General features: G+C 41.7%; 2 protein-coding genes across 3 annotated transcripts in view; both read right to left on the bottom strand.

Moving 5' to 3' along the window:
- CRTC3 (CREB regulated transcription coactivator 3) overlaps nucleotides 1-12451 on the bottom strand; it is a 105329-nt gene that overhangs the window by 46755 nt on the left and 46123 nt on the right. The gene's annotated exons all lie outside the window — the stretch shown is intronic.
- On the bottom strand, nucleotides 2430-4224 carry LOC308614954 (cytochrome c oxidase subunit 7C, mitochondrial-like; the record flags this gene model as incomplete). Its single annotated transcript, XM_081229855.1, has 2 exons — nucleotides 2430-2770; nucleotides 4138-4224. The coding sequence occupies 2 exons, from the start codon at nucleotides 4222-4224 to the stop codon at nucleotides 2552-2554; spliced, it is 306 nt and encodes a 101-aa protein (XP_081085981.1). The 3' UTR covers nucleotides 2430-2551.

Here is a 12451-nt window from a genome sequence, read left to right as displayed (position 1 = left end):
TGGCACCCAAACCTTCTAACCTGTGACCTGGCCTCTCACCATATCTGTATCCCATGTGTTGCCCCTTCCTAGTCCTTATTTTTAAATGATAGGTAAAAGGGAAAAAAAGCTAAGATAAACTAAGGATAAAGATTACTCTAAAAAATGACAGTGATAAAACAGCTTGTTTTTTAAGGCAGCAAAAGTCCAAACAGAAAAAAGAAATCAAAGCAGTCAAAATTATCTCAGAGGACCGGGAGGAATAATCTGTAAAAATAAGAAATAACAACAAAGCATAAAACATGCCCAGAGTGCAGGGTTTAGGGTTCATGGTGGGGCTCTTGTTCCCGGAAGAGGCAGTTGAGAAGGTCAATATCCCAGCTGGGGCTCGCACAGGCATCTCACCTGGAGAGGCTGGTGGGTGACATTCCGCTGACCTAGCGGACTGCAAGCAGTGAGACCTGTTATTCTGCCCCAGCACCTTCCCTCTCGGCCCCCACATGGTGTCTGTGACAGTAGGTTCCAACACACATTTGATGAATTATTATTATGTTTCTAAATAATTAGGATCCAAAGCAGAGTGTGTGATGTATATAGGGTGTAGAGAAGATATTAGAAGCCCTGTTTCCACCACTCAGTTTTCTATTTTTTTGTGTAATAATATAACAGTACAGGAGTATGTATATATAACTAACAAACAAAAACGTAACCAGATTGGGGATACAAAACTCTTTTTTACTACTAGGATGCATGATCAAAAAGTTTAAATGACAAAATGTTGAGAATTATTGAAACTGGTGATGGCTATATGGGAGCTTAGTATTATATTCTTTCTACTTTGGGGGATAGCTAAAATTTTCCATAATAAAAAGAATTTCCACTTCAAATCCTCAGGGATGGGGATGGGCATGGGCACGGCAGAGGTTAATGCAGACCCCAAGCCCCTGCAGGCATATTACTGTCTTTCCTGGAAATACCACACAAGCACCCACAGAGGTAGAAGTTTTAAACTGTCCATTCCCATCCCCACCTTCCTGCCTGGTGCAATGTCTTCAGTGGAAAGAGAGGCCTTCTGTTGAGTGCAGTTCCCCTTTGGCTCCTAATATGATCATGACTAGAGAAATTAGTTCTGGGTCAATTGGGTCTGCCCATTTATTTCCTCCAGAAGAAGCTGATTTGCTTCTTATGTGATGATGGAATGATGGAAAGGAACTGTGGAAGGGAGGAACTGGTTTTTGTGAGCTAAGACTTGAGCAGTGACAGGACAGGGCAGCAGGTGCCTGGCCTAGAGGCAGGTTAAACAGGAAAGCAACTGGCCAGTAGAGTAAGGCCAATTGTGTCCTCAGAGGCCAGAGGGGTCAGATAGGTATTTTAGGTCAGGTAGGAAAGGAGTCGAAGCATCTGAACGCGGCTTCACCCCATCACCTGCCTCTTCCTGCCGTATGAGACGGAGGTGAGGAAGAGTCATGTGTGGGCGGGGACTGCCCTTCTTCCCTCTTCTTTCAGTCTCGCTGCATCCTGAATCACGCCAGATACACCACTGTGATTAAACTTGGTAAGATACTTCACTGAGTTTAAAAGTGATCTGTAATTTGGAATTAAAAAAAAAAAAGTAAGGGGGATAAATGCAACAGAATTGACAAAGTGTTGAAAATTATTGAGGTAGTCAAAAGGCACAAACTTCCAGTTTTAAGCTAAACAAGTTCTGAGGATGTAATGTATGACATGGTGACTAGAGCTAATAATGCCATAATATCTGAAAGTTGCTAAGATAGTAGATCTTAAAAGTTCCCATCAATGAAAAAGAAATATGTAACTGTGTGTGGTGATGGATGTTAACTAGACTTATTGTGGTAATCATTTTTTTGTGTGTGTGTGTGGTATGTGGGCCTCTCACTGTTGTGGCCTCTCCCGTTGTGGAGCACAGGCTCTGGACGCGCAGGCTCAACGGCCATGGCTCACGGACCCAGCCACTCTGCGGCATGTGGGATCTTCCCGGACCGGGGCACGAACCCGTGTCCCCTGCATCGGCAGGCAGACTCTCAACCACTGCACCACCAGGGAAGCCCTGTGGTAATCATTTTTTAAAAAATCACATGCAGGGCCTCCCTGGTGGCGCAGTGGTTGAGAGTCCGCCTGCCGATGCAGGGGATACGGGTTCGTGCCCCGGTCTGGGAGGATCCCATATGCCGCGGAGCGGCTGGGCCCGTGAGCCGTGGCCGCTGGGCCTGCGCGTCCGGAGCCTGTGCTCCGCAACGGGAGGGGCCACAACAGTGAGAGGCCCGCATACCGCAAAAAGAAAAAAAAAAAAAAAAAAAAAAAAAAAAAAAAAAAAAAAAAAAAAAAAAAAATCACATGCATATTTAATTAAGAAACTAATAATGCAATATTACCCAAATAAAAGTAAGCACATGCTTATTTATCATGTTCCATATTTCAGAGAAGAGACATTAAGGATTTATGCCATAAGTTTATTTACAAACATATCTAGGATGCTGAGTTCAAGAGTTTGATCCTTTTTTCAAAGAGACTGCACATCTTAAAATGCTCCTCTTCATATCTGTCTCATGGATTATTTTTTAAGCAGTTGGTGTCTTACTATAAAGAAAGGTGCAGTAAATCCAGACCCAAAGTACAAAGTCATCATAGCTAGTAACCACCACTTGTTTTCCACTGAAAATGGTAGATTCTTCCCTGGACCCTCCTCATAGTGGCTGCTACGGACCACTGAGGCTGTGAACCTCCGAATGCTCTGTCCCAACACAGTGCTGTTGGGAAGCTCGGCGAAAGGCTCAGAGACAGAAGGTGGAAGAAATGGCAGCGGCACACCAAGCCCTCCTTTCCTGATGACCTTGCTCCCCTGTGTACTGTGGTAATCATTTTTTGCAATATATACACAAAGCAAATCATTATGTTGTATACCTTAAACTAATACAATGTTATATGTCAATTATACCTCAATAAAACTGGAAAATATTAAGACTGGTGATGAGTATAAGGGGGTTCATTATTCTATTCTCTACTTTAGGGTATATTTTACATTTTCAAATAAAAAGTTTAATTTTTTAAAATTAAAATTGTGACACTATAGTAAATTAAGGGTGTCTTTTTCAGCTTTAACCCAATAACTTACAGACATGCAAAAAAAGAGATGAAAGCTAAGTGTTTTACCATATGGCCTGCAAAAATTATTACTAAAATACTTTTCTTCACATGACTTTAAAGGACAAAATAAGTGTATAATTTCACAAAGGGACTAGGAAGGTATATCATAAAAGAAAATGTTTCTAGAGGGAATAAAATAATCTGGAATATTTAGTTAGATATAACAGCACATGGCAATTCTAAACAAATCATACTGAGTTTAAAAAAAAACAGCAAAATGTACATCCTGCTTTTGATTTAAAAGAGCCTTGGGGGGCTTCCCTGGTGGTGCAGTGGTTGAGAGTCCGCCTGCCGATGCAGGGGACACGGGTTCGTGCCCCAGTCCGGGAAGATCCCACATGCCACGGAGCGGCTGGGCCCGTGAGCCATGGCCGCTGAGCCTGCGCGTCCGGAGCCTGTGCTCCGCAACGGGAGAGGCCACAGCAGTGAGAGGCCCGCGTACCGCAAAAAAAAAAAAGCCTTGGGTACTTTTCCTCACCGGACCCACTTGCTCATGAAGAGGCACACATAGTGTCCTGTTCATCCTGGATTCATACAGTCAGTCACAAGAGTTAGGAACGCCCTTCCAGGCCTGTCAATCCCACTACGCAGCACCCTCGCCGCGGCCATCCAGCCTCTACTAGACCCCACAGGGGATGGGACCTGATGATTTTCCCAGGCAGGCCACTCCTTTTTCATACAGCCCTGCTTCTGGTATATCTTCCCTTAGGCTGAGCTGTAAAGTATCCTTGGGGGAATCTCTTGGGGAATCTGCCCAGATGAGAGGTTTCTAAAAATTCATCATTATAAGGTCGTTCTTCTCCATGAGGAGCCAAGTTACCAAAAGTAGGAGGACTGGTCTGTGGGACCAGGTTCTCCATTTAATTTGAGTTCAAACTGCAAATGAGTCTGGGTGCTTGTTTGGAGACTCCAAGTTAAGTGGGTTTGGCATTCCTTTTGTCACCTAATACAAAAACTGGCAGGGCTCATAAGGAGGAAGTCTTTTCTTCTCACCTGCAAGTGCCCCCCTCTGCCTACAGACAGGGGAGAGAAATCCAACCACTCAGACGTGAGCTGGTGAGAGCTGGTGAGAGCTGCCATCCTGAACCGGGCCCCTCCTTTGGATGGGTGAATGTGCTACTGACAGCTTCTTGGTTCGCAACAGTAGGGCAGGGTCTCTCCCTTACAAGGAAGGTGGGCCTTTCTCCAGCTCTGGCCTGTGACTGGTGAGGTAAGCCTGGTCAGCCCTGCCTATGCAGGCGCAGGTGGCCTCACTTCCAGGAAGAGGGAGGCGTGAGGAGGGATGTCCCATTTTGATCCCAGAGCCCCGCCCAAAAGGGCTCTAGGAGCTACCCAGCAGCTAGTAATAAAGCTAATAAAGCTAATGATCTGGTCCTCCATCGGCTCCCTGAGTCAGCTCCCCACCAGTGAGAACCCAGAAAAGGGAACGGTGATCAATCAGCTTCCTCAACTGCCAGAATGTTATGGTTCAGCTTCTCAGATTAGGCACCATTAACACAGCCCTAACTAACTACTTTACCTGGCACCCTAAAAAATGGATAAGGAAAATTATCATCAGTGAATTTGGTTATTTTTGTGGGATTTCAAAGTTTTGAGGTGACTGTATTTCATCTGATGCTCCAACGGTGGAGGTGTGCAATCCGCATGGAGTACAAAACCAGAGATTAAAAGTAAAATGTTTCATCAATGCAATAATTCAGGTGTTTCCTCTAAAGCCACCAAGAAACTTATTGAGAAATGCTAAAAAAAAATTTTTTTTTCATTTTCTGTGTATTTTTACTTGTTTGTGCTTAGGGAATTTTTGACATGTTTTGAAAAATTTTGGAGTTTCTGGAAATAATTTATGGTAATGGAGAGACTGACAAGTCATAGGATTAACTGTCAGTGAGATGTGCCACAGCTGGGAAGGGGACAACCAGTGGGAGACTTCTGCCTGTGTCAGGATAATGACTGCCCCCTTTCTCCTTTCTCTTCCCTATAAACCAGCTTTACAGCTGTGGGATTGTGACTTTTAATAAGGAAAATATATTTGGTCTTCCTCCTCATTTCTGGCACAGAGCTCCTTTGGAATTTCCTAAGTGATGAGAGCAGCAAAGGTGTTTTTCGTTATGTTAATCAGGCGACTTTTGGAACACACCAAATGGTAGGGGCTGGTTGTCAGAGAATCAACCCTGTGATTAGAGGGTTGAAACTTTTAGTGTCCCCTCAGCACCACTAGAGAGGGAAGAGGGACTGGAGGTTGAAGCAATCGCCAATGGCCAATGGCCAATGATGTAATCAATCATGCTTCTGTAATGAAGCCTCCATAAAAACCCAAGAGGAGAGGGTTTGCAGAACTTCTGGGTTGGTGAACACATGGAGATTTGAAGACAATGGTGTGTCCTGGAGAGGGCACAGAAGCTCTGTGCCCCTTTTCCAAATACCTTGCCCTACACATCTCTTACATCTGGATGTTCATCTGCATCCTTTATCACATTCTTTTATAATAAACTGGTAAGTGTAAGTAAATGTTTCCCTGAATTCTATGAGCTGCTCTATTAAATTAATTGAATCCAAAGGAGGAGGAGGTCATGGGAACCTCCGATTTACAGCCAAGTTGGACAGAAGTTGTAGGTAACTCGGGGACCTAGACTTGTAACTGGTGTCTGAAGTGTAGAGGCGGGGCAGTCTTATATAGGACTGAGCCCTTAACCTGCATCACTGGATGCTGTCTCTGGGAAGATGGTGTCAGAATTGAGTTGAATGGTAGGAGAATTGCTTGTTGGTGTCGGGAACCCCCTTCTGCCCATGGTGGAATTGGGTGCAGAACCCTTAATAGCCCACTCAGTCAAACTATGGATAGTAGGGCCAGGACATGCCAGGCCAGGGCACAGTCCTTTTCCCTAAACCAAAATCTAGGACTGCCCACTTCCCCAGGGCTGCTGTTCTCCAGTGGGGAAGAGCAGAGAAAAGGCAAAGATCCACACCTTACAGGCATAAAGCAAGAACTTGCTTCTTGGTGGTTCTTAGATATGGAAGAACACATGGATCCCACTTACAGCCATCAGTAACTAAGAAAATTCAGGCTCTGCTGGAACCATTACTTTTAAAGACAACCAACCCGCTTAGATCAAATTATTTAAATAAGAAATATATTTACATTCTTAAATAAAAGATGGACAGTGAAGAGACAACCTCCACCCCTTGTTCCCCTCTCTCCAGTTCCCACCTCTCAATGGGTAATTACATTATTAGTTTCTTGTGACTCCTTCCAAATACTGATTATGCATGTACAGCAAATACGTTATTATTTGTACCCCCCTCCTTTTTTACACAAATGGTAGCATACTAATACACTGTTCTGTACCTTTTTAACTTAATTGCCAATTAAATTTCTAAACCTGATTCCAATTTCTTAGAAGTTCTTTCTCTAAATTCTCAAGATATAAAAATAGCCAAACAAGGACTTCCCTGGTGGTGCAGTGGTTAAGAATCCACCTGCCAATGCAGGGGATACGGGTTCGAGCCCTGGTCTGGGAAGATCCCACATGCCACGGAGCAACTAATCCTGTGCACCACAACCACTGGACCTGCGCTCTAGAGCCCGCGAGCCACAACTACTGGGCCTGCGTGTCACAACTACTGCAGCCCGTGCACCTAGAGCCTGCGCTCTGCAACATGAGAAGCCACCGCAATGAGAAGCCTGTGCACCGCAACAAAGAGTAGCCCCGGCTCGCCGCAACTAGAGAAAGTCCATGCGCAGCAACAAAGACCCAATGCAGCCAAAAATAAATAAAGTAATTAATTAATTAATTTTAAAAATAGCCAAACAAAAATATTAGAAAACTCAACAAAATTAAAAGTAAAAACCATCAGAGAACATATACCAAGGCTATAACTGGATCACTCCCTTCTAGACAGTTCATCTTGGCCAATTTCTCTAAGCCCTTATATCTATCTCAGGATTACCTAGTCCTCAAAGCCTACGATCACTACCCTCTTCCCTTTCACTGCCTCCCTCTCATCTCCATTTAACCACAGCCACGCCTCTCCCCTGGGGGATGGGGGTGGTGTTTGAAATAAAACTTCATGCTCTGTTCTTCTCCTCTCACCCCTGTGTCTCTTCCCTTCTCCACAGCTAAGTTTCCTGATGAAGGAGTTGCCTCAACTACCTCCTCAACTCCCACTCACCCCTCAGCCCCTGACCCTTCTACTCCACTGAAACTTCTCTCCCCAAGATAACCATTGACTTTCCTTGTTACTAAATCCAACTGGACGTTTTTCAGCTCTTAAGTTACCTGACCTCTTAGAACCATCTGAAATTACTGACAATTCACTCTCTTTTGAAAATGTTCTTCTTCTGGCTTCTGCGACTCCATGCTCTCCAGTTTCCTTCCTACCACGGTGGTGTTTCTTTCCAGTCTTCTGTGCTGACTCCTGAACTTCCCGACCATCCTTTAAGTGCTGGCCTTCTTCAGGACTCTGTCGTGTAACTCTTTATCTTCAGCACGGACCTCTCACCAAAGCTTCAGACTTGTAGTTCAACAGCCCACTGGACAACTCTTCTAGGACTGCCTGGCAGGCATTTCAAACCCAGCATGTTTAGAAACGAATCTGTCATCTTCCTCCCATACCAGCTCTATCTCGTGTATTTCAGATGTCTGGGAAAGGCACCACCCCACAGCCGAGCCCTGGAAGCTTGGGGTTCTCCTTGAGCACTTCCTCCCAGCCCCTCCCCATCCCAGGCATCTCCATGTCTGGTCACTCTGACCTTCCAAACACTTCTCAAACCTACTACTATCCTCAATTTCCCATCTACCCATTCCCCGGAATTACTGCAACAGCCTTATAATTGGTCTTTTTGTCTCTAATCTTGTTTCCTCCAATCTAGCTTTCACAATGCAGTCAGAGTAATCTTCCTAAAACACAAATCTGATCACATCATTCAGCTACATAAAACCCATTAATGACAGGATTTTAAAAAATAGATCCTAACAAGCCAATTAAAGTTCACCTGGAAAAATAACTATGCAAGAATAGCCTGAAAAAATCACTGAAAAGAAGCATGAGAGTGAATTAATCCTACTAGAATTTTAAAGTGTAATATAAAGCTACAGTAATCAGTTAAAACATTGTGATTCTGATGTATGAATAGACACATAAATCAATAAAAGAGAACGGGAAGTCTCGAAATATAAGCAAACACATGTGGCAATTTAGTATATGATAAAAGTGGCATTTCAAATTAGTGGAGAAAAGATGATTATTCAATAAACAGTGTTGGGACAACTGGCTAGCAAACTGAAAAAAAATTAAGTCAGATTCACATTGCATACCCTACATTAGCATAAGCTCCTGATGGATCAAAGATTTTAAATCTAAAGATGAAAGTACAAAGTATTAAAAGAAACAAAGAGAAGAAGACTTTTTACAAAGCCCTAGAAGCCATTGAAAAACATTAAAGTTTGATACATAAAAAAATGTAAATGCCTGCATGGAAAAAAAAAATCCCATCACAAAAAAAGATAAACGGCAAACTGGGAAAATATTTACAACTTATAACACAGATAAACGACTACTTTTTTTTAATATATAAAGAGCTCCTAAAAAGTCAATAAGAAAAAGATCAACCACCCTAAAGAATTAAGGGCAAAAGAGATGAACAGTTTGTTCACAGTAAAGGTAATACATAAACATAAGAAAAAAGGTACCTCACTCATAGTAAGAGAAATGTAACTTAAAAGAACACAGAGACATGATTTTTCATCTATAAGATTGACAAAGATCAGTTGATAAAACACTGAGCTGGGGAGGATGTGGGCAAACAGGCACTTTCATACATGGCAGGTAGGGATGTAAACTGGTGCAACTTCTATGGAGTGTGAACTGACACACCTATCAAAGCTATAAATGCATATACTCATTGCCCCAGCAATTCCACTCCTAGAAATTTTTCTTGCAGTTATATTTGCATGTGTATAAAATTATATGTGTATAAGGTTGTTCATTGAAACTTAGTTTGTATTTTTTTTAAAGTCTGTAAATAACTTAAATGTTCATCATTGGAGAACTAATTGAACAAATTATGGTAAATCCATACAATAGAATACTGTGCACTCAGAAACAAACAAAACAAAACAAAATAAGAATAAGGATGCTCTTGGGGAGCTGATATAGAAAGATCTTTAAGATAAATTAGTGAAAAATGCAATGTACAGGACTGTGTATGGTTAGCTACCTTCTGGGTAAAAGGGTGGGGTGAACTGAATTATATATTCACATTTCCTAATACTGCATAAAATATCCCTGAAAGAATAAACAAACTTGATAACGGGGGTTGCCTGTAGGGAGTGAACTGGGTGACTAGGACAGAGATGGAAGGGGTATTTTCACTGCACACTCTTGATTATCTTTAATTCTGAACCACATGAATATAAATACATATATATTCAAAAACAACTAAAATTAAAATTGAAGAGCATATTACAAAGCTACAGTAACTACACTCATATGGAAATGGACAGAGGAAATGGGCAGCCATATCAATGTAACCAAACAAACAGAAAGGGACTTCCCTGATGGCGCAGTGGTTAAGAATCCACCTGCCAACACAGGGGACACAGGTTCAATCCCTGGTCTGGGAAGATCCCACACGTCTCAGAGGAACTAAGTCCGTGCACCACAACTACTGAAGCCTGCACACCTAGAGCCCATGCTTTGCAACAAGAAAAGCCACCGCAATGAGAAGCCCGTGCACCGCAATGAAGGGTAGCCCCTGCTCACCGCAACTAGAGAAAGCCCATGCGCAGCAATGAAGACCCAGTGCAGCCAAAAATAAATAAAATAAATAAATTTTAAAAAACAGAAAGAATCATATAAAAAATAAATTATTCAAGAACTGAGACAACAGGTTGGACACAGAAGAAAAAGGGTGGGATCTCTGTCTCAAGGCTCAAGACAAAATAAATCCCAAAGTAATAACAGTATTAGAATACTAGTATTTGTATTAATATGGGTTAAAAAAAATGGGTGAGTGTTTGAGAAATCTTGACACAATAAAGGCCATTTAAAAAATACAGATTATAACACGGAAGTCACAAAAAGATCAACACATTTGCCTCATAAAAATCAAACAGAAAACTCCCAAACAAAAAAAAAATTACTAAATGGAGAAAATATTTGGAATATATATGGCAGATTGTGGTGGACAGACTCTAAGGTGTCTCCTGATGATCGCCACCTCCTGGTTCATGCCTTTGTGTAATTCCCTGCCCTTAAGTGTGGGCAGGACCTGTGACTTTTTTCTCACCAATAGGATATGGCAATGGAGTGATTCCATTTTGATATTTGAAAGTCTCTGTCTTGCTAGCAGAGGCGTTGGAGAGACTCCTCTTCACTGACCTGGAAAAAGTAAGCTGCCCTGACATTAATGGCCATGCTGGAGAAGCCCACGTGCCAAGCAAGTGTGGGTGGCCTGTAGGAGCTGAGGGGAGTCTCAGGCAAGAAACTGGTGCCTCAGTCCTGCCACCACAAGGAAATAAACTCTGCCCAAGGGAGCTGGGAAGCGCATTCTTGGTTCAGCCTCTGATGAGCCCAAAGACTCAGCCAGTATCTGCACTGCAGACTGGTGAGACACTGAAGCAGAGAAACGAGATAAGCCGTACCAGACTTCCCACCCACAGAAACCGTCAGATAATAAAATGTGTGTGGTTTTGAGCTAGAAGCTCATGGTAATTTGTTACACAGTAACAGAAACCCAGTACACAAAAAGCCAATTTCCTTAATACATAATAAAGAAGTCTTAAAAACCAATGAAAGCATAGAGTACTCAACAGAAAAACAGACAAAAGACTTAAAAACATAGTCTACAGAACAGGATATAGACAAACCGTCAAAGAAACATAGAGATGCTCAACTTGTCTTTTGTGTTATTGTCCTTAGCACCTTAGAACAGTGCCAGACAAGTAGGGGCTGCTCAATATTTATTTGTTGAATGAATGAATAAACTTCACTCATAATTAAAGGAATGTCAATTGAAACAATGAGATGCCATTTCTTACCCAATAGATTAGCCAAGATTAGAAAGATGGATATAATTTGAATAGATGTTTCTCCAAAGATGATATACAAGTGGCCAGTAAGTACATGAAAAGATGCTTAACATCACTTTTCATTAGAGAAATGCAAATCAACTACAATGAGATATCATCTCACACACATTAGGATGGCTACTATGAAATCCACAGAAAGTAACAAGTGTTGGAGAGGATATGGAGAAATTAGAACTCTGTACACTGTTGGTGGGAATATAAAATGGTACAGACAGTATGGAAAACCATATGGCTGTTCCCCAAAATATAAAACAGAATTGCCATAAGATCCAGCAATTCCACTTCTAAGAGTATACTGGAAAGAACTGAAAGTAGGATTTCAAAGAGATATTTGCACACCCACGTTTACAGCAGCATTATTCACAATAGCCAAGATGTGGAAGCAACCCAAGTGTCCTTCCCTGCATGAATGGGTAAACAAAATGTGGTATATACATACAATGGAATACTATTCAGCCTGTAGAAAGGAGGTGATCTTGTCACATGATACAACATGGATGAACCTGGAGGACATTATGCTAAATAAAATAAGCCAGTCACAAAAAGACAAATACTATAAGATTTCACTAATTTGACCTCGAGTGGTCAAATTCACACAGAGAGAAAGTAGAATGGTGGTTACCAGGGGCTGGGAGGAGAGGAAAATGGGGAGTTGTTATTTAATGAGAATAGAGTTTCTATTTTGCAGGATGAAACAGTTCTGGCTACTGATTGCACAACAGTGCAAATATACTTGACATTACTGAACTTATGGTTAAAAATGGTAAAGATGGTAAATTTTATGTTATGTTTTTTTTTAATTTTTACCACAATTTTTTAAAGTAGGTATATTCTGTGGTGCAGACAATATGAAAAAACAGACACTCTCATAATGTTGGTGGGGGCAGAAAGTGTAACTACCTCTATAGGGACTATTTCGGTAATATCTACCTTAATTGTAAATGTACACATCCTCTTACCCAGCTATTTTACTTCTAGGAACATATCCTACAGGTATTACCCTTACATAAATACCCAAAGATACATATAACAAGAACGTTCACTGCAGTTTGCTTTGTAATAGTGAAAAACTAGAAAGTCTAGGTGTCTAGACCTCAGTAAGAGACTGGTTAAGTAAATGATGGGATAGCTATGTGAAAGTATACCATGCAGCCATTGAAAAGAATACATATCTTTATGTACGGATATGATGTCCAAGACATTCAAGTTTTACCTTC

This window comes from Mesoplodon bidens (assembly GCF_964165515.1).
Source record: "Mesoplodon bidens genome assembly, chromosome: 3".
Classification (NCBI taxonomy): Eukaryota; Metazoa; Chordata; class Mammalia; order Artiodactyla; family Ziphiidae; genus Mesoplodon; species Mesoplodon bidens.
The sequence above is the reverse complement of the archived record's forward strand: the minus strand, read 5'-3'. Positions and strand labels throughout refer to the sequence as shown.